The following is a 21,945-nucleotide window of genomic DNA, read 5'->3' on the forward strand; positions in this document are numbered from 1 at the left end:
CTTTGCAAAGTTCTACACCAACACCTACGGCTGCATAGGCTACGCGAGCTTGTCTGCTTATAAAAAAAGTAGCATGCCTGCCACTGGTCTATCAAGTCTAAAGGTTAGGGCATGAACAAAAGAAGTGAAGATGAAGAAAAACGAAGGAAAACATGTTTATAAACAACTAGCAAAGGCCGAAGGAGTTCAAGCAAAACAATAGCTACAAGGAAAAACAAAGAAAATCCTAAAGGCTACCTAAAATACTACACTACAGCAGCTTGGACATCCCACGACTACTCGGTCGCCACACCTTCAACAGCCGTAACGCTCTTAGCAGCGGCATCATCCGGCGCTTCACCCCCGGCTGCCCTAGTCTGGGCACTAACTTCTCCAACTACTTCACCAATGGAAGCCTTAAAAGTAAAAGCAAGCAAGTCTTCCGGAGAAATAGAGAAGCTCATCCACTCCCTTCTTAGCATAAGCAGCAAAACGAAGCTCAGAAATTGCAAGCTTAAGATCTTAAATCTGAGGTGAATCAATCTCAGCAGCAAAGGGAGCAGGCTTTGGCGCCACTTTAGCAGTAGAGTCCACCTTACCACTCTTCATAATATCAAGTCTCTACAAAGGTGAACCGGACTTGGCTCCTAAAGAACGTCCTAGTACAGACTTCGGCATTGGGGGCATTATAAACCTTTACGCTAAGCAATCTTATCCACAATTGTACTAGCCATTTTCAACATGGAAGACGCCACATGCTCAAATCTAGCAGCCTTATTTTTCGTCCCCTTGGAAAAAGTCAAGTCAATCACAAGCCTGGAAGCAGTCGGCGAACCAGCACGAGCAGCGAAAGAAGTTTTTGGTTTTTTCTCAGCCGGCATCTCTTGAGCAAGCAGAGAAGATCCTTTTTCCCACCTTCACCTGCAGCAGGATCCACAACAGTGATTGGACGAGCCAGTGCATCTGCTTTGATCATATTCACCTCCTCTTTTGGGAACAGCCCACGTTTCTCCTGACGAAAAGAGTTAAAGTAGCCAACGTCATTCGTGGTACCTAGCAGGGAAGTTCAACCCAACATTCCAGCAGCTCATAAGGTTCGCAATCTCCTTATCTCTCTCAATCGCCAGCCTGACCCGAGTCAGGTCCAAGAACCCAAAGGACATGAGCCATGCGGCTCGCCTAGCACTACGCCCCAGCACCACAATCCTCGACCCCATCTGCACAAGCTGCCCTTGGCTCAAGCCAAGCCAAGCTATCCAAGCAGTGGTCCCTGTCATGACATCTCCTCAACCTATACCGAGCCAGCTCCTGGCCCCTGCCAGCCGACGTGCCGCACCACCCCGACGGCTACCCCGCAATAGCACTATCCAAGAATAAGGCAAGAAAAATTAAATTTTTCTTACATTGGTGTGGCACGAAGAAGACGAAGAAAGCAACGAAAGACGGTCCTTTGCACGAGCAAGATGTAAAAGATTGCTAGAGGAGGGGGAACAAATATCCTCTAAGCTATCTCTCTCTTGTAGGGTAGAATAAATCGCTCTCCAAAGTTGATTTAATAACCCACTTAAGGTGGACTTAAATAGGCTTTGAGAGAAATTTATTTCCTTTTCCTAGAAGGATCTAATTTCCTATTAAAGAGAGAATCAACATCAAAATAGGAAGCAGTCTTAAGTTTCCTAAAGCAAGAAGATCTCTACACCTGCTGCCCTTTTCTGCGAGCAGCCCAACAGGTGTGGGGGCATTTGTGGAGCCAAAAATATTCATTAGGCGACACGTGGACTTTTGGACAAAAGAGGACAAAAATACCCTCGAGGCATACCGGGTTTCCTACACGCGAGCAGTGGAGAATCATCCATCAACCAAGACAGAAGTGCCCAAAATAGGTAACAATTCAAAGTCCATCTCATCAAATCCTTTCTACAAGGTATTTCTCAAACACATTCCTTTTAAATTATGTTAATTGGCTAATTAATGGGTTTATTGCCTTATTAACCCATTAATTGTCAATTAAACCATCCATTATATCCAAATAACCACAAAATACATCCAATTCAACCCTAAAACACCACATGGCCGGCTATCCCCATTTCAAAACCTAATCCATCACTTTTTTCTACCCTTTTCACCATTTCTTCATTTTTATTACCCAATAAATTCAAAAACCACCAAAACATTCATTTTATGTTTAATAGCCAAATAAATTGGCTAATTAAACCTAAATCAAACCCAAAAAACCCTAGCCACCTCCTATCCCTATAAATATACTCTCATTCTCACCAAAAAGCCATTTCCAACATTTTGGCAAAAATCCCAAAATTCTCTAAACACTATTTCTCTCTAAATTCTAACTTTGGCATCGGAGGTTCTTCGGCCAAAGCCCCCCCCCCCCCATTCATCGTGGGCACGTGAGGCTCTTGGCCTTAACCTAAGGTGTTAATTGTTTTGTAGGTGCAAAATCGTCCAAGATCGAGGAGGAAGAAATTTGCATCCACAATACCCATTTTTATTATTATGTTTATCGTTTAATTATTATGTATAGTGAATGAATTTGATGAACATGAATACTTTGTTATATTATGAATTTAAACTCTTATTTAAATATATGCAATATGTTGAAAATACTAGTGGGTATTGAATGCCCACGTAGAAACTGAAAACATTGGTAGAAGTTTTCAATGACCATGCAAATTGGAAAGTGACTTTGGATGCAGGAGATCATGTTTGTCAAAGGTTACATGCTGTAAATTTCCATATGTAATTAATACGGTTGTTTGAGTTGCTCTATAAATAGAGCACTCGAATGCAATCAAAGGATACGGAAAACAGATCAATAATATCATCCATCCCCCCTCTTTAATTTGCCATCTCTTTGTGTTTTAATTACAGTGTGATATTTTACCCCTGCTTCGGTCCACTCACTATAAAGGTTATCTCTCTAACTTTTACATTTATATAACACGTTATCAGCACGAGTCTCTAAATATAACCATGTCTCATTTACATTCACTAAACAAAAAGGAAATCATTCTCTCATTTCTCTCCGCCGAACGAAAAAAAAATGTTTCCTCTAAGGTTTTTCCTGTTCATCTTCTTCCTCTGCCTCAACTGCGCGGTATACCCTCGCGACGAACTATTTGCTCCATGCCTGCTCGTAGTTCTCCAACTAGCGGTTACATACATCTTTGATTACTTGTTTGGTTTGGATATTGATTACTAACCCAGTATTTATTTATGTTGATTTTACTGCAATCCAAGATGGTGCGGTACAATCGCCCTTCTTGAATTGCAAATTTCATCTTACTGCGATCCAAGATGGTGCGGTATCATCGCCTATCTTGGACTGCAGATCTACTTTTACTGTAAATTTCAGGTGGAGCGGTCTAATCGCCCACCTTGCTCTGTAAATTTACATTTACCTGTTGTTTAATTTCATTGCAATTTTAGGTGGTGCGGTATAATCGCCCACCCTGCTCTGCGTATTTCAATTTTCTTGCTACTTGAGTGGTGCGGACTAATCACCCATTCCATGTTACATTCTTTCAATGAGAATGGTGCGGTACAATCGCCCTTCTCATTCACCCTGAAAATCTCGAGCCAGAAGTTTCGAGTGCTTATCATTTTGGCCTGAAGATCAAAATGATAAATTTGTAAGAACCAGAAGTTCTAACATTACATTCCTCCAGGAATACATATTATTGCAAGTTCTTACACATCTCATTTTCTTTCAGAAAAGAAAATGGCGAACTTGGCAAAGCTTGAATATGCTACCCTGGACATTACCGAGAAGAATTACCTTACCTGGGTACTTGATACCAAGATCCATCTGGAAGCAGGGAATCTTGGAGATACCATCAGGGAAGAAAGCAGCTCATCCTCTCAAGATCAGGCGAAGGCCATGATCTTTACTCGTCGCCATCTTGATGAGGCACTAAAGAGTGAGTACTTAACGGTTGAAGATCCCTTAGCTCTCTGGGAGGCCTTGAGAAGCAGATACAATCACCAGACAACGGTGATTCTTCCAAAAGCTCGCTATGAGTGGTCTCACCTGAGAATTCAGGATTTCAAATCAGTGGCGGAGTACAATTCTGCGTTGTTCAGGATTACCTCTCAGATGAAGCTCTGTGGGGATACCATTACTGAGGAAATGTTGCTGGAAAAGACTTATAGCACATTTCATGCCAATAACGTGCTCCTGCAGCAGCAGTATAGAGCGCGAGGCTACACTGAATACAACCAGCTGATATCTGTGCTCCTGGTAGCTGAACAGAACAATGAGCTCCTGATGAAAAACCATAATTCCCGACCTACTGGATCTGCACCATTCCCAGAAGTGAATGCTGCTTCCCTCGAAGTGAACGCCACATCCTCTGGTGGTGATTATCATAAACGTGACGTGTCCACAAACGAGGTCGATGGAATAGGAAAGGCAAGAACCATGGTAGTCAGTTTCACAACCAGGTTCCGAGGCATAATTCTGGCCCGAGCTTCAAAAATGTGAATCGTCACAAAGGCAAAGCTCACATGACCAATGCTCCCAAGAACTCTGAAGGAGCCTGCCATAGGTATGGTGGCAATGGGCATTGGGCGCGAACTTGTTGTACCCCAAAACATCTGGTGAAGTTGTATCAAGCCTCCCTCAAGGAGAAGAGTGTCGAGACCAATTTTCTCGACCAGGCTAAACCAATGGATATACCTGATCTAGTGTTTGATTTATCAGGGCAATTTGACGCAACTCACCTCGATGTTTCAGACTTCATTATGGAAAGGGGGAATGAAGTATATCGGTCCGACTAAATCGTTTATGTTTGATGTACTTTTATTATGTTGAACTTGTTGTCTAAAACTAGTTTTTCAGATTCAATAAAAGTGGCATGTAAATTTCCTGTTATAAATTGTTTGTTAACTGTGATTCCATTTACTCAGAAAGCATGGATAAAAACTGTGGTTATTCTCAGAACATGAGAAATGGCGGAGATATTTGTCTTGCAGACAGTGCAACCACACATACAATACTTCGTGATCGAAAGTATTTCTCAAGCTTAATGCTTACAAGAGTAGGGGTAACAACAATATCAGGACCTTCAAATGTGATTGAAGGCTCAGGGAAAGCCCAGATTATGTTACCAAATGGAACAATATTGTCCATACAAAATGCATTGTATGCTACTCGATCTACTCGAAATTTGTTGAGTTTCAAAGACATACGTCTAAATGGATACCACATTGAAATGAAAAGTGCAGAAAATGTGGAGTATTTATGCATTACCTCCAATGATACCCAGAAGCATATATTGGAGAAGTTGCGTGGTTTTTCGAGTGGATTATATTATACATACATAAGGACAATTGAATCACATACTGTCATGAACCAGAAGTTCATTGATTCAAAAGTTTACATGCTTTGGCATGACCGTCTGGGTCATCCAGGATCCACCATGATGCGTAGGATCATTACCAACTCTAATGGACATCCATTATTGAGCAGAGACATTGCTATCTCAAATGATAACCCTTGCAAGGCTTGTTCTCAAGGGAAGTTGGTAATAAGACCATCACAACTAAAGGTTGATGCTGAATCCCCATCATTTCTGCAAAGAATTCAAGGGGATATTTGTGGACCTATTCAACCATCTTGTGAACCATTTCGATATTTTATGGTTTTGGTTGATGCATCCACCAGATGGTCACATGTTTGTCTCTTGTCTACTCGGAATGTAGCTTTTGCGAGACTTCTTGCTCAGATAACTAAGTTACGAGCACAGTTCCAAGATTATCCCATTAAGTCAATCCGACTTGATAACGCTGGTGAATTTACGTCTCAAACCTTTGATGATTACTGCATGACATTGGGCATTGATGTTGAACACCCTGTTCCTCATGTCCATACTCAAAATGGTTTAGCAGAAGCATTGATCAAGCGGCTTCAGTTAATAGCCCGCACTCTGCTTAAGAAAACCAAATTGCCAATTTCTGCATGGGGACATGCCATCCTACATGTTGCATCATTGGTTCGATTGAGACCTATAGCCAACCACCAATACTCCTCAATACAACTCGTGTTTGGACATCAGCCAAACATTTCACATTTACGAGTTTTTGGTTGTGCTGTTTATGTGCCTATTGCATCCCCGCAACGCACTAAAATGGGACCTCAGCGTAGACTGGGAATTTATGTGGGTTTTGATTCACCATCTATCATTAGATATTTGGAACCCTTGACAGGTGATATGTTTACAGCTCGTTTTGCTAATTGTCATTTTGATGAGACAATCTTCCCATCGTTAGGGGGAGAAAAGACCGTTCCAGAAGAACGGAAAGAACTGACATGGGTTGTTCCCACCTTGTCTCATTTTGATCCTCGAAGCATTCAATGTGAAAATGAAGTAAAGAGGATCGTTCATCTTCAAAGCATTGCCAATCAAATGCCAGATGCATTTAGTGATGCTATGAAAGTGACAAAATCGCATATACCAGCTACAAATGCACCTGCTAGAATTGATGTCCCTGTTGGACAAAATAAAGTGGCAGCGAATGATTCATCTGGTGCACGCCTAAAGCGTGGTAGACCACCAGGTTCAAAAGATTCAGCCCCTCGAAAGAGAAAGACAAGGGCACAACTGAATCCAAATGAAATCATTCAGGAAGAAAGAATGAATGACAAATCTACAATTCATGATTTTGGACTTCCGAAAAAAGAAAATGTCATCGATGAGACATATGTCCCTGAAGAGACAGAAGTACATGAAAGTAAAGAAATCTCTATAAATTATGCATGTACTAATGAATTGTGGGATCGGAATGAAATAATCATTGATGATATGTTCGCATTCGCAGTAGCCACTGAAATCATATTAAGTGATGATATTGAGCCCCACTCTGTTGATGAGTGCAAACAGAGACAAGATTGGCCTAAGTGGAAAGATGCAATCCAGGCAGAATTAAATTCCTTGGAAAGGCGAAGTGTTTTTGGACCAGTAGTCCAAACCCCGCCTGATGTAAACCCCGTGGGTTACAAATGGGTATTCACAAGGAAACGCAATGAGAAAAACGAGATTGCTAGATACAAAGCACGACTCGTTGCACAAGGTTTTTCACAAAGACCTGGAATTGATTATGAGGAGACATACTCTCCTGTAATGGACGCAATTACGTTCCGTTACTTAATAAGTTTAGTGGTTTCAGAAAAGCTTGACATGCGACTTATGGATGTCATCACTGCGTATCTATATGGAGAATTAGATACTGACATATACATGAAAGTCCCAGAAGGACTTAAGTTGCCTGAAACAAGTAACAAACCACGAGGTATGCTCTCGATCAAATTAAGGCGATCATTGTATGGGCTAAAACAATCTGGACGAATGTGGTATAATCGTCTCAGTGAGTATTTGATCAAAGAAGGATATATCAACAATGTCATTTGCCCTTGTGTATTCATTAAGAAATCCAACTCTGGATTTGCTATAGTGGCAGTATATGTTGATGATATGAACCTAGTTGGAACTCCTGAAGAGCTCCATAAAACTGTTGAATATCTGAAAAGCGAATTTGAAATGAAAGACCTTGGGAAAACAAAATGCAGCCTGTGTTGCTCAAATGAAGGAAGGATTCATCAAGGGCGATAAGACTAAACACATATCTCCAAAGTTTTTCAGTGCACATGAGCTTCAGAAGGCTAAAGTTATTGAAGTCAAACAAATTCGTTCTAATGAAAATCTGGTAGACTTGTTCACCAAGTCCCTACCAAAATGCACGTTTCAGAAGTTAGTGCAAAGTATCGGATTACGTCGACTTACCAAACAACTAAGTTTGGAGAATACGGAATCATGGGGAGATACATCTTAGGGGAAGCATCCATAATACATGCTTGTTGTACTCTTTTTCCTTTGATCAAGATTTTTCCCACTGGGTTTTTCCTATCAAGGTTTTAACGAGGCAACATAAGTATACTGAACACTATATCAACAATCCAGGTAAAGTTGTACTCTTTTTCCTTCGCTATGGTTTTTTCCCACTGGGTTTTTCCAAGCAAGGTTTTAACGAGGCAACTGATGTTGATATGTGGGCATCCAAGAGGGAGTGTTGAAAACACTAGTGGGTATTGAATGCCCACGTAGAAACTGAAAACATTGGTATAAGTTTTCAATGACCATGCAAATTGGAAAGTGACTTTGGATGCAGGAGATCATGTTTGTCAAAGGTTACATGCTGTAAATTTCCATATGTAATTAATACGGTTGTTTGAGTTGCTCTATAAATAGAGCACTCGAATGCAATCAAAGGATACGGAAAACAGATCAATAATATCATCCATCCCCCCTCTTTAATTTGCCATCTCCTTGTGTTTTAATTACAGTGTGATATTTTACCTCTGCTTCGGTCTACTCACTATAAAGGTTATCTCTCTAACTTTTACATTTATATAACACAATATTTGTTATAAATTATTGTATTTTTGTTGCCGTGTCCTCGTCTTTATTTTTTATCATTTACCGTGTCGCGTCACTGTATCCATATCCATGTCTCATGCAACATAATCAAGAACTCAACCTGCCATGGATAATTTATAAACGTACAAACATTTAACATTTTTTGTTTAGGTAAATTACATTGTGTTCGCGTCAGGAATTTCCGTCGGGGACGTTTCCTGGCTGATGAGCACACAGCTCCCCGGGAAGTTGGCGCCGGTTGAGGGCTGCTGTCAGGCTTCTGCTTCACTGTCGGGCAAGGCTCGTGGGGCAAGACTTATCGGGCAAGACTCGTCAGGCAAAGCTAGAAGAGAAGGACAGCGTTAACTTTGAAAGGTGCCTTTGTGGGGCCTTAGTTGTAGGCCTTGAGGCTCATAATCAAGATTAACTTCTAAGTACTCAGGCGTGCCACTGCCATCTTTAGCATGGCAGATGTAAAATGGATGTTGAGTTTTAGTTGTATATATATATATATGCCTAAGAAACCATGTTAGTTATAACAGGTGCCTTTGTGGGGCCTTAGGTGTAGGCCTTGAGGCTTCCCATCAATAACTAAACCAGTGCTCGAACACATAATATGTGTTCCATTGATTGCAGGAGTCTTACAACTATTATACTTCTGATTACTCGAATCCGAGAAATAGAACGAACCCAAATAGGTGCCTTTGTGGGGCCTTAGGTGTAGGCCTTGAGGCTTCCCATTAGAATTTGTTATTTATACTCAAACGTTCTAGACCGTGGAACGGAATGAATCCAAATAGGTGCCTTTGTAGGGCCTTAGGTGTAGGCCTTGAGGCTTCCTATCAAATTCCATTCCATGCTTAAGCGTTCTATGATAATCACAATATAATAGAAATAAAACTAAGGGGTAGGTCGATTACTTGCGCCCCAAGTAAATTCGGACTTCTTGTTTATCAAGGATTATCGTGGATGGGTTAAGTCCACATAAGGTTCTTTTTTATGCCTTGAGGCCAAGGACTTTCAACTAATCAAATTTACATGCCCGAGGGCTTAGAACTTAGATCTGGTTTGAATAATGAAGATATATTCAAATCGGATCCAAGTACTGAGAGATTCTTTTAATAGTCATCTTACTAGAAGTAACTTGAATACAGCTTGAAGTATACAACATATTGCTAGGCTAATGAATGAAAAGACAAAAACAAAGAAGGTCGGGCAAGGTTTAACCTTGTCGGGCAAGCCTGGTCGTCTTGCAGGTCCCTATCTTTGTGGCTTATCAAGGGTCTGAGAGCTTTAGAGAGAGGTAAGGAGAGGAGTTTACAAAGAGAAATCGATACTACAGCAAGGTTGAACAGGGTAGCAGAGCTATTACAAAGGTTTGAATGAAGGCTTGTCCCGAGAGAGATGAAGGCTTGGGCTGACTACAGCTTCGTTTTGAAGGCAAATCTGGCTTTGAGCAGAGTTTGTGCTTGCATTTGTTTGTTTGATTGAGTGTCCCTATTCCTGGTTTCTCTTTCTTTTTTTATAGACAACTCAGATTGGCCTCTTGTGGCAGCAGCCTTGCCCGAATGCAACTTGAGAGGCAGTGACTCATCAGCTATTTTACTTGTTCTACCATTATAAAGTACTTTATGGACTGTATAGCTGGTCAGTCTATACCACTTGGTCTTTGGGTAGGTGAGCAAGTGGTCTTTATGAGCTGCACCAAGTCAGAAAAGCCCTTTTCTACTTTCTGGGTTTTGGCTAGGCTTAGGCCGACTCTTCCTTTAGGCATCCTTTTGGGCCAGCCCCTTTCCTAAGCCCAAAGTTCAAGTTTTGATCCAAACACATTATACCCCTCAGGTTTGGGGTCTATTACAATCGTATACAATATCTTCAAAACATTTCACTTTCATACCTCAACTACTATTTTATTTCAATATAGTATCTCCATTACATTTTTTATCCATTGATTTGTTAAAAGCTGACGTGACTGACAAATGTGTGCCACATGACAAAAAAAATACTTTTTTATTCATTTAAAATATTATAATAATTTACCCTTAAAATAAAATTAAAAAAATATATATATATATATATAATAATAATAATAAACCACCTCTGCGCAACCCCCCCCCCCCCGCACCCCTACAAACAAACCCAGAAACCGCCCCCCCCCCCGACCCACCTCCCTCTCCTCTCATGACCATCCCAGCCCTTCCCCATCACCACCGCTGCCTCACACCAGTCCCCTTCTATGGAGCTCTCCACGTCAGCAGCACCGCCGGCTAACCTAAGCTACAAGTGCTCTGTTTGCGACAAGGGCTTCTCTTCTTACCAAGCACTCGGAGGACACAAGGCTAGCCACTGAAAAGGCTCTGCCGCTGGATCGGTCGTCAAAGGCCCGTCCACGTCCTCAACCACCACAACCTCCGCCACCACCACCGCCACCCCTTCGGGAAGGTCCCACCAGTGCTCCATATGCCATAAGTCTTTCCCCACCAGTCAAGCCTTGGGCGGCCACAAGCGCTGCCACTACAATGGCGGCGCCGCAGGATCCACCGCTACCACAAGCTCTATAACTTCCTCTGAGGGAGTTGCGTCAACTTCTCACGCAATCAACCACGGCCACCCCCGAGAGACGTTTGACCTGAACCTGCCGGCGCTGCCCGAGTTCTCTCGCGACTTCTTCGTATCCGACGAGGACGAGGTGGAGAGCCCCCACCCGACGAAGAAGCCCAGGCTTCTGCTGATGGTGAAGCCCAAAATGGAGATTTCACAGGACCAACAAAATTAGGACAACGATTCAGACCAACTTTGCGAATCAGCTCCTGTAGGCATTAAATTAGGAGGGTGGGTCCAGGGGGGAGGTTTGTTTGCAAGGGTGGAGGGTTGCGCAGAGGTGAGTTTCAATTTGGTTTTTTTAAGGGTAAATTATTATAATATTTTAAATGGATAAAAAAATTATTTTTTTGTCACGTTGCACAACTGCAACAGCCACATCAGTTTTTAATGGATCAATAGATGAAAAATGTTACAAATGTACTATATTGTAATAAAATAGTAGTTAAGGTATGAAAGTGAAATGTTTTAAAAATATGTGATTGTAATAAATCTCAAACCTGAAAAAGTTATGTAATTTACCTTTTTGTTTTTATGTTTTTAATCATTTGGTCGGACACATACAACTTTCTTGAGTTCATGTCACAATGTATTTTTCACAACCTGTCGATATTTCAAATTTCAATAGTGAAGAAACATTCTGCCACATTAATATGAACAGTTCTTTAAAAGCCTGTCGCTCCATCCAAATTCTATCCAGGCTCCTCTCACTAGCTCTGTCACAATTTAATCCTCACGTCCTAAACCTAATACTCCATTGCAATCTTTAATTTGCTTTCTAACACAGCCTCTACCGAAATGGGAGCCTAGCAGAGCTACACCTTGTTCTTATTTTGCTTAACCTTCGTGTCGTAAATTACCCCGCATAATCACGTATCATTTGACCTCCAAGTTGCCGCCGAAGCTGATCCTCTTGTTGCTGCAGTTGTTGCTGCTGCTGGGCACTTTCCACCCCATGTCTGAGACCCAAAGTAAGGGACACGGCTCCAAGTCCCCCAGCCTCAAACCCTCCTCGCTGGTCCTGGACAAAACCCATTAATCCTCCGTCCATGTTTGATGGAACTTGGCACTCCAATCTAGACCTCTTCATCTCCTGATTTCGTTGCTCTGCATCAACCGAGCACTCTAATTGTCTATTGGGCATCACATTCATGCTTAGTTGGTGATCATTGTTTGGCCTGCTGCTGGTGCCTTCATTTGCAGAATTTCCATCCTTAATGATAGGATCTTGGCCTGCTTCGAAGGAGCCTCCTCTGGTCTCGAGCATGTGTATTTCTTCAACCATGGGCTTCCAAACGCGCACTCGGGCGTTTATGAACCAGTTTGACACCTGCATTATGGTTCATAATTATGTCAATATCAGCATAACCCTTGTTCAAATGACTTGAAATACAAGGAAGAAGTAAGCTCGCAACATGTCATCATGTACGATGGCACAATTAACCGTAAACGCGACCTACATGAGACTATCTACTAATTTGCTGTAATTTTCTTACAGGCTATCTATTTATTTAATTCAAATCTTGCTAATTGCTTATTCAATTTGATTATTCAAACAGAAAAACCAACTTGATAAAGAACTGTAAACATGATAATTAGATATTGAGTAGGTTACCCTACCTGGTTTCGAGATAGACCCGTTTGAGTGGCTAACATGTGCTTATCTGTGTCAGTAGGATACCTAATAAAAAAACCAGTTACCACCCGAATACGAAAGAATGATTGAGAGAGAGAGAGAGAGAGAGAGAGAGAGAGAGAGAGAGAGAATGATTAAGAGAGAGAGACAGAGAGAGAGAGAGAGATGGGTACGTACGGGTGAAGAAAATGCTCGAAGAGCCAAGTTCTGAGAATGGCTACTGAACGTTCAGGTAGGCCTCTCTGGGGTCTCCAGACGTGTTGTTGGGGTTCAGAGAAACCCACAAGGGACCCACCGCCAGACTTATTATGCTTTTGGAAACCTAGGCCCATATACTTTAGCTTGGCGAAATTTTTCTCACCTTTACTACTGCACTCAGCAGTACCAGCAGCAGTTACAGAGGATGACATATATTCCTCTCCCAAAGCCTTCCTTGTGTGCTTGAGCTGGTCCTTGATGGAATTTGTAAGACACCTGAAGTGTCTTGAGACTGCGTTTAGGGCCATGCATATGTACGGCGTAGCGGAACTCAGACCGGCAACTGATTCGAAGGAAGCAACCACCATTTGCATTTGTTGATGATATTGCTTGTACCTTCTGCTAACCTTCAATTCCACAACAGAGTTACCAAAAGGGAATCCAAATCAGTTGATAATGTCTTACAAGTCATTAACAGATGAAATATATATCCACTAGAAGTTTAATTACTGGTATAAATTTACATTTACCACTATACTAATCGCATTATTTACCCTATGTGTTGGGTTCCACGAGTCATGGCTGACAATTTGATGATTCACAACTGTGTTAATAGTATTACTGATGGACGAACCATGATTCACACCGAAAAAGAAACATTCCAAATTCACCAGGACAATAAAATTATGAATTTTCTGAATATATTGCACCCAGTCCTTGGAATTTTCAGAGTATTGCACCAAACCTTGGCAAAGGTACGAAAAATAATAGTAATAGGATGATAGCTAACCAACTTGGAAAATTATGTCAGCAATCATAAAGGATGTTTCTTTTAAGCAAATAATATGGTCGTCGCCCATTCCAAGAAGACACCTTGGTTTTCAACTTTACTAGAAAGTGTCCGGACAACAAGAAGTGGTATCAACTGTTAACTGGAAATCTAGCTAATTCCCAAGGCCCTACACTTGCGGTGAAGATATTTGAGTGTGTTAACCCGTTGATAATTATGATTTGAACATGGGGTTTTTAACTTTAATCCTTGCAAAAGATTGAAATTTAATAAAAATCTGGTGTTAGATTACATATTGATTAGATTCCCTTGATGTGTCCTTGATTCAAATTAATTAATGAGTATTTTATTCAATGTCTCCCATTAAATATTTGAATTTATTAATATACACATTTTAATTTATTTTTTAACCAATAAAAAGTTTTTTTAATTTATTAATTTTATTTAAAATTGTTCATACTTGAAAGACTCAAATATTGTACCTTAATGTTAGTACTGAAATATATTATATTGAACTAATATACCAAAATATTAGTACCAAAATGCATGCACTGATATGTATTATATTGAATTAATGTACCTAATGTGTGTATCGAAATATACACACTAAAATATATCAAATGAATTAATGTAACTAAATGAAGAAGACAAAGTATATTGGAATATATTGTATAACAAAAATTAGTTTATCTAAATGTTTACAACAAAATATATTACGATGAATGAAATGAAATGAAATTATAATTATAATGAAATATAATTATTACATTAAAATTAGGAAGAAAAAGAGAAATAATTAAAACATCAAAATATAATTAATAAATGAGGTGATTAATGTTTCAAGGGACTAATATTAGATATTGATCTTACTCATGGTTTTAGTCTAAAAGTCATCTTTGACAAGGATTAGAATGAAGTTTCCTATTTGAAGATTCAACTTCAGGAAGTGATTTATGTACAATCATTCTTTTTCTTTTTTTTTTGCACATCCTTATTTATTTAGTATATTTGGATTGAATAAATTATAGAAAAATGAAATGACGTAAATAAATAAGAGTGTGCAGTGGGAATAAAATGTTGTGTTGAAATCATTTTTCTTCAGGGATTTACATGCAACAAACCCTATTTAAGTATGTCAAATGAACATGACATATTTCCTCTGCTAAGATATCAAATATATGAATTCAACTTGTTGCTTTCAGAATGTTCAACAAAGACTAGCTACACTTCAACAATTAAATCAAAACCTCACTAATTTCGACAATCAATGTTGTCAACCTCATTACTGAACATAGAGAAGCATTAATAGAGAGCAACATGGATACTTTGATAAGCACATCATAAATTGAAAATGTATATAACCAAAAGGAAACAACTGAAGCAACATAAAATGGTCATAGAGTGTTCATATCAGTCCACAATCTCTTCCCTCGCAAGCCTTGAGTAGGGGAAGAGAAAGGGTATCATAAAATCTACAGCTATTCTTGTACTGAAAATGGCGATAGAACTGAAGCCAGGTAGGAGTTTTAAATCCAAGTATGTGTTATACTTCACCATGCATACAATTTTGATCACCTATTAACTCGTTAATATGACATTAATGTTCATCAATCACATTGGGTTACAATCCAACAGTTGATACTCAAATGCCGATAAAGTTATACTTCTATTTTTGGGAGAAATGTCATTTGGACCCTGATCTAACGGTTTGTGAGTAAGAACTTTCATGCTCATAGCCATCGGCGTGTAAGAAAGATCGCACGACTGTGAGTGTGCGTCCGCACTGGCCATCTAAGGAACATAATTATCATTTTTTGATGACTAAACCCTACTGGGTCAAGACTCGCGTTGTTATTTATGGGGTTAATCAAGAGTCCAGGACCAGCATTTCTAAACATGTGGTATGATATTCTTCACCACCCGAAGAGTGCCGAGAATAAGTTGCCTAAACTCATAATTATGGCACAAAGATGATATTGTCTTGATGAAATTTAACAGTCATCAGGGACTATTAAAAACTTGTAAGTGGTATAATGGGGGGGTCAAGATCCATCAAATCAATATGACTTTTGTAAAACTCTAATCAAGTCATAATCGCGGACCCATGATAGCCATTATATATGCACCACGCAAACCATGCTAGATCTAGCTGCACTATGCATTAAAGCTTGTTAATCAATGAAGTACTCTTAACCTCTAAAAAGCCAATTATCATGGAAACAAAGTCTATAAAAATTGCTTTTGTATATATAAACTATCTCATTTTAAAATGTCGAAAAGAAGGTTGCACATCATAACTTATATCATAAGACTTCCTTTCCCTATAAAAAAAATAGAAAATAAAAAAATCTTATTCTTCAACGGAAATGTTATTAGCACTCAAAATTATCGTTGTGCATTTCAAGTATGTACAAATATATGGAAAAAAAAACCGCTTGAAAGGAGTTCAAAATGACTATTAAAACCCTCTTTAACTAAATCCATTTAAAAAATACATAGCATGCATGAGGTTCTTCCAATGCAATCAAAACCAATCAAGTATTACCTCCTCATATTACCGCATTGTTATCAAGATCCAATGTTGCATACTACTCTATCGCAGACATAAAAAATTGAAAAATCGACATAGTAACTAATAATTAAAAAGGAGACATAAAACATCACTAACCTCCTCCTGCATATATAGGAGCTTTGCTTTCTTTTGTTGATACTCCGGCCAAAAGGACTCAGAAGATATGCTTGCAGCTCCACCATCACTGCTAATTTCGGTTGAACCGTAAAACGTAGAGGAAGATGCACCGGAGTTGTTCCTCTTAGCCACTACTTCAGTTTCGGTTGCATTACCAGCTTCAATGGAAATTGAAACCGAGGCCGAAGCACTCACTTCTCCAGACATCCTCTCAGATGCCTCACATGTTTTTAGTATCTTTGAATCACTAACCCAACAGAATTCATCCAGTACCTGTTGAGCCGGTTTCAAGAACTTCGAACTCTTCAGAATCGTTGCATATCCAGTGAAAGGACCAAGAGGACCAGTGCTTCGATAGGCGCTAGTACTAGAATTCCCCACAATGTCTTTAAGTGATTTTCCACAAGTTTTGCTAATAATAGATGGCTTTGTTATGGAACACAAGTATCCACCGGAAGATTTCCCCATTTTCGAATTTTGAAGATCCTTAAGTGCTTGATGATGATGATCATCATCATCATCAGTGCTCGCATGTAAATCTTGAGACCCAATTAATTGAGCCACAGGCAGTTTATTAGATGGTGGATTTGATGAGAGTGATAGAGACAGCCCTTGTTGGTTGAAATCGCTACTCATACCGGTCCTCATTTCTTCATCAACACTGTTTGCAGTACTAAATTCTAGTCCCCCGCCACCACCACTACTCCAATTACGGCGATTCTCGATAGGCTGCCGATCCATCCAAGAATTACTCGCACTATTGAAGCGCAATGTGTTCGATTGATTCCCGTAGCTTGGAACGCGAACAAGTTCATTTTCCATGATTCTTTGGTGCACAATTGAAGCCATTTCTAGCTGATCCTGCTGCGTCCCTTGAGAAGCTGAAGTGACAACATCTTGGAGAGTGTTAACGAATTTTATCGAAGGGGACGAAAAGTGCATTGTTCCTCCTCCCAAGTGCTTTTGGGCAACATGATGACTAGAAATTTGATCAGCAGATGAGTTGGCCAAACTAGACTGAACTACATCCTGATATCCACTTGTGTAATTATTCACCCAATCTATGCTTTGAGGTGGATTAAGAGTACTTCTCCAATTACCAAAATTCTGACTCTCGCCGCCGGCGGGTTGAGCTGCCCCTAGATCTTGATCATGACATGCCAATGTGATTCTGTGAGCTGACAACGGAGCATTTGCATTGATTGAAAAATCGAGCATTTCAGAAGAAAACATAGTTGGATCATAGAGCAAATTCGCATTCCTCACATTTCGAACTTGCACGATATCTGGGTTTAGTCCTGGATGGAGTGGCAACTTCCCAGAATTGTTTGCTAAATTGTCGAGATGGTGAGGTGGGGTTGAAGTTTGATTAACTCTCAACTTATCTCGCCGACTTTGTTGTGCTACATGTGATTCATGCCTAAAGCCACTCATCTCCATCCACTAAAGTTCACCAAGACCACTACTTTTTTCCCCTTAATTATTAAAAAGAATTCCAACTCGAAAAATTGCTCCAATATATTGTCTTCCTCAACAAAAATGCAAGCACACATGCATGTCTTCTAGCCACATCAATCAAGCTGAAAACTACATTTCCAAGCAATGTAATAAATCCAAGAAAATTATGCATGATTTCCCGAAGAAAATAGTAAATAAAAAAGAGAAAACAATAAAAGATAGATAAAAGTTTACCTTGAGTACTTGTCAGGAATTAGCTTTGAACTTGTGGAGACTTTCCCACAAACAGTGGTTTGGCTGTTGAGCTTTGAACTCTGTCGGCAGCCAAACCTTGAAGCACAAACCTGCATACAATTAACCACCACTCATTCAAAAGTAGAGAAAGATAGAGATAAAAGCCTGCAATTCAAAACCACACGTAAAAAAAAATTTTACTCAACAAATCAACAATACAACGTCTCCTCTTATGAAACCCTAATTCCATAACTCTTTTTAAGAAAACTAACTTTTACCATTCATTACTTCAACAAAAAGAAAAACATAACTTAGATCCAGCAATCCTAATGGAGTTTTTAGAGCCAACCCAGCTCACAACTTTATCCATATAAGTGTTGAGTGCGCTATAATTTACACAAAAACAGTTGCTTCCTTAATTGTATATTACTAATTAATCATATGATGGTAATTATTCACTTGACACAGACAAGTGCAAATAATTCATGACTGAAAACAAAGAAAGAGAATAAAAGCTAAAAGATCTTCTTCATGACAGTACTAGATGAAAGAAGAAGAACTGCACGAAGCAAATTAAACACTTTTTATAAACAAAAAAGAAAAGGTTGAACCAAAGTTCGTTTATTAATTAAACGAACTATAATACCTGTGGAAATTTTTGCTCCTCAGATCTTTTCAGACCAACCCAGTAGAACTCGGATCCGGCTCTTTACTCCGGTGGAGTTTTGAAGTTTACGGAGGTGAGAGCACAATTATTGTGTAGGCAAAAAGAGTTGGCGTTATAAAGCTTTAGACGTTTTGAGCACGCTCTTGTTTGCACAGAAGAGAGAGAGAGAGAGCGAGAGGCAGTAGTACTAAGGTAATTGTACTAATTCTAAGCTGACGCAGCCGTTGGATTTAGTGGCGAAAGGATCGGACGGCGAGAGAATTTGCGTCCATGAATGGTTTCACAACTACTGTGTTTGGGAAGGAAGGGTCCCATGAACCGAAATTTCACCCTCCTTTTCTAGTGGAGTTGGATGGATTGGGAAAATAAAAAAGGCAACATGTGGTGGTCCTAGGAAACACTCTATATTACATGAATACGAAACGTATTTGCGAGTCATTTTAATTTTTGAAAAGATGCATTGTCGTGACAAAATCATTAACTGATTCTTTTTTAGTATTAATTTTTTTATTTTTTGTGTTTTAAATTTTACCTAGTTATAGATTTTGCTTTAAATAGTTCTTGGCTGTAGTGTTAACTTATGTATTATCGTGTACTAAAAAAAAAACTTACGTACTATCTACTTTTTGCAATTCCTATTTGCTCACTATTTATGATCGTATTGTCAAATCATAGGTTTAATGGTGTCATGATACTTGTGAAATATAACCTGTTTGTGAACAGATTTTCTAGTGTATTAATAATAGGTAATATGTTGCTATTGTTAAACTTTCAAGATAAAATATAAACGTAATAAATAAGGCAAAGAAACAGAGGCTTGCACAAGCAGCACAACCAAATTATTCGTATTTCAGTCACTGCGTGCGTAGGGTGGTTGTACTCGATACGATTATATTATCAAGACATATCATCTTGATCAAAATGAATAAATTATCCTCATGATGATAGAAAATTCGGAATATAGTTTTTGTGGTAAAAAAATTAAGTATTAAACCTTTGTTGTGAAAATTGTTACAAATTTAAAGTTAAAATTTCCATCGAGTTGCCGTCAAAAGGTTGCAGGTGACTCTCCCGTAAAAGGGTAAAATAGTCAATGTCTGTTAACCCATTTCCCCTCTTTCACATAGGTGCACACACGGCTCTCTTTTGCCTCTATCGATCGCTAAGCCACATCTCATCTCTCACTGACTTGCAAGCCTGTAGAATGATTTTGGCTGCAAAACTTTGTCTCTTCATGTTTATGTTTCTTTGAACTTCTTTTCGGGTAGGAGAAATCTGAGTTCAAACCCTAAACATAATTTGGTGGCTAGCATCAAGCATGGAAATATGAATTCCGACACCCAGAAGCCGATTTCATCGTTTCAGATTAATTCAACTTTGCATGTGAGGCTCATGTGCAGCCTTTTGACAGTAACTTGACGGAAATTTTAATTTGAGACTTAATTTCTAATTATCTTCACAACAAGGGTTTAGTTTCTAATTTTTTCACCACAAGAGCTATATTTCAAATGTCTTATCAACACGAAGATCATTTATCTGGTTTAGCCTACCATTTTCTTCTCTCTATCAAATGATGTTTTAATTTAGAACAAATTAGGGTAGAATCATATTAAAAATGAAACAAAAAAAAAACTCAACAAGCGCAAATTAATCTGGAAGCAAACTTTGTGATGCAGATTTGGGTTGGTTTCAATTCATGAGCTACCGTTTAAAGAGAATAGCGTCACGAGTTAAACCTCCTCATATGTTGTGACAATTGGCTTTTTAGGCATAATGCTAAATTCACAGTTTTAAGTTTTGAGGATATTTTCATAATTTTATTATTTTTGTATTGGATAGTGTCATAACACACTTATTTTTATTTTTCACACATTCTTGTTAGTTTTGGCCACTAATCTTCTTTAATTCACTCAATCTAAAATAGCGTCACGAGTGCAACCTCCTCATATGAGTGGCAATTGACTTTTTAGGCATAATGCTAAATTTGAAGTTTCAAGTTTTGAGGATATTTTCATAATTTTGTTATTTTTGTATTGGATAGTACTATCATCCCTATTTTTTACCTTCTACACGCCCTTGTTAATTTGGTCATTGATCTTCTTTAATTCACTTCATCCAACGGCCAAAAATTAAAAGGAATGTGTGCGAAATAAAAATAGTTATGTTGATAACAATACCTTTGTATTTTGCTTCTATGAAATTTTTTTGCAAGCCTAGGATTGTGGTAGATTATAAAACCAACTTTATGTGGTGTTAGGCCGTTATCTTTCAGAGTATTTAACCATAAACTTTAAGGATGGTACTGTTTCCACACCATTTTTTACCTCTCATACAATTCTATTAATTTCGGTCATTCACAACCGGAAATTGATAACAGTGTGTGGCATAAAAAAAAGTGTGGCTAGCATCACCCAACTTTAAAACCTTTCTCATGCTTTCTAGTGAATTATAGTTTATTAATTTTTAAGATTTTCGTTTTATTCCTTCTTCTTGTCACGCTAGTATATTAGAGCAGAGATTACTATGTTCCAGTAGAAAATGACCATGAAAAATACAAACCCCCCGCTAACGTTGATTGTGGGAGAACAGCAGCCATATGTTACACATCAAAGTCATTCAACGACAAACGTGGAGAAGGTTCTCTTGATTAGTTTGTAGTTCTGGAGTAATTCTTCGAAGATATAACAATTCGTGAAAGGACAATAGCCAACATAACTGATTACCGTTCATAGGGGAGTGCCGTTTTTTGTGTGGATCCATTGTATAGTGTCGAGTATTATTTCTTCAAGTAAACATTTCGTTTGATGCCCATATACACGCTAAATATGTTCGCAATACCAAAAACACAAAATTTGGTTGTCCGCCATGACTCATTACCTCTAATTTCGAATTTTGAACTCAACTCGTTTGCTTTAGTTTAGAAAATTTGTAACCTTACAATTAAAAATTATAAGTATCCGTCTAATAATAGTTTCATTTTAGCTTTCTTTTTTTTGTATAGAGGAAAAGAGAGGTAAACAAGAGTTGACAAGGATGGTGAAAAAGACGTTGAAGAAATGTGTAAGAAAAGGTACACTAAAGGAAGAAAAAAAACAAGAAATCTTACGCCGTTTTCTCTAATAAATGCAAACTCGTATATATTTATGCTATTTGAATTGTATAAAACAAAGTAAAATCGATGGACAATTTTAAACATGAATTTACGGAAGAAGAAAAATAGTATGCAAAAATAAGTCTTTCCAAAACCAAAGACTATTTTAAATT

At 38.8% G+C, this 21,945-nt stretch overlaps 2 protein-coding genes and 1 pseudogene across 2 annotated transcripts; 2 read left to right on the forward strand and 1 right to left on the reverse strand.

The window, feature by feature from the left end:
• The first annotated feature begins 3,854 nt into the window (after positions 1 to 3,854).
• Positions 3,855 to 4,477, forward strand: LOC126616972 (uncharacterized). The gene has a single exon (XM_050285071.1). The coding sequence runs from the start codon at positions 3,875 to 3,877 to the stop codon at positions 4,475 to 4,477; it is 603 nt and encodes a 200-aa protein (XP_050141028.1). The 5' UTR covers positions 3,855 to 3,874.
• Positions 4,478 to 10,596: 6,119 nt separating this feature from the next.
• Positions 10,597 to 11,485, forward strand: LOC126616973 (zinc finger protein ZAT10-like; annotated as a pseudogene).
• Positions 11,486 to 11,599: 114 nt separating this feature from the next.
• Positions 11,600 to 18,856, reverse strand: LOC126616235 (BEL1-like homeodomain protein 9). Its single transcript, XM_050284249.1, has 6 exons — positions 18,661 to 18,856; positions 18,015 to 18,124; positions 16,302 to 17,909; positions 12,823 to 13,250; positions 12,630 to 12,690; positions 11,600 to 12,339 (listed from the first exon to the last, which is right to left on the reverse strand). The coding sequence occupies exons 3-6, from the start codon at positions 17,760 to 17,762 to the stop codon at positions 11,866 to 11,868; spliced, it is 2,424 nt and encodes an 807-aa protein (XP_050140206.1). The 5' UTR covers positions 17,763 to 17,909; positions 18,015 to 18,124; positions 18,661 to 18,856; the 3' UTR covers positions 11,600 to 11,865.
• Between the last annotated feature and the right edge of the window lie 3,089 nt (positions 18,857 to 21,945).

This window comes from Malus sylvestris, chromosome 3 (assembly GCF_916048215.2).
Source record: "Malus sylvestris chromosome 3, drMalSylv7.2, whole genome shotgun sequence".
NCBI lineage: Eukaryota > Viridiplantae > Streptophyta > Magnoliopsida > Rosales > Rosaceae > Malus > Malus sylvestris.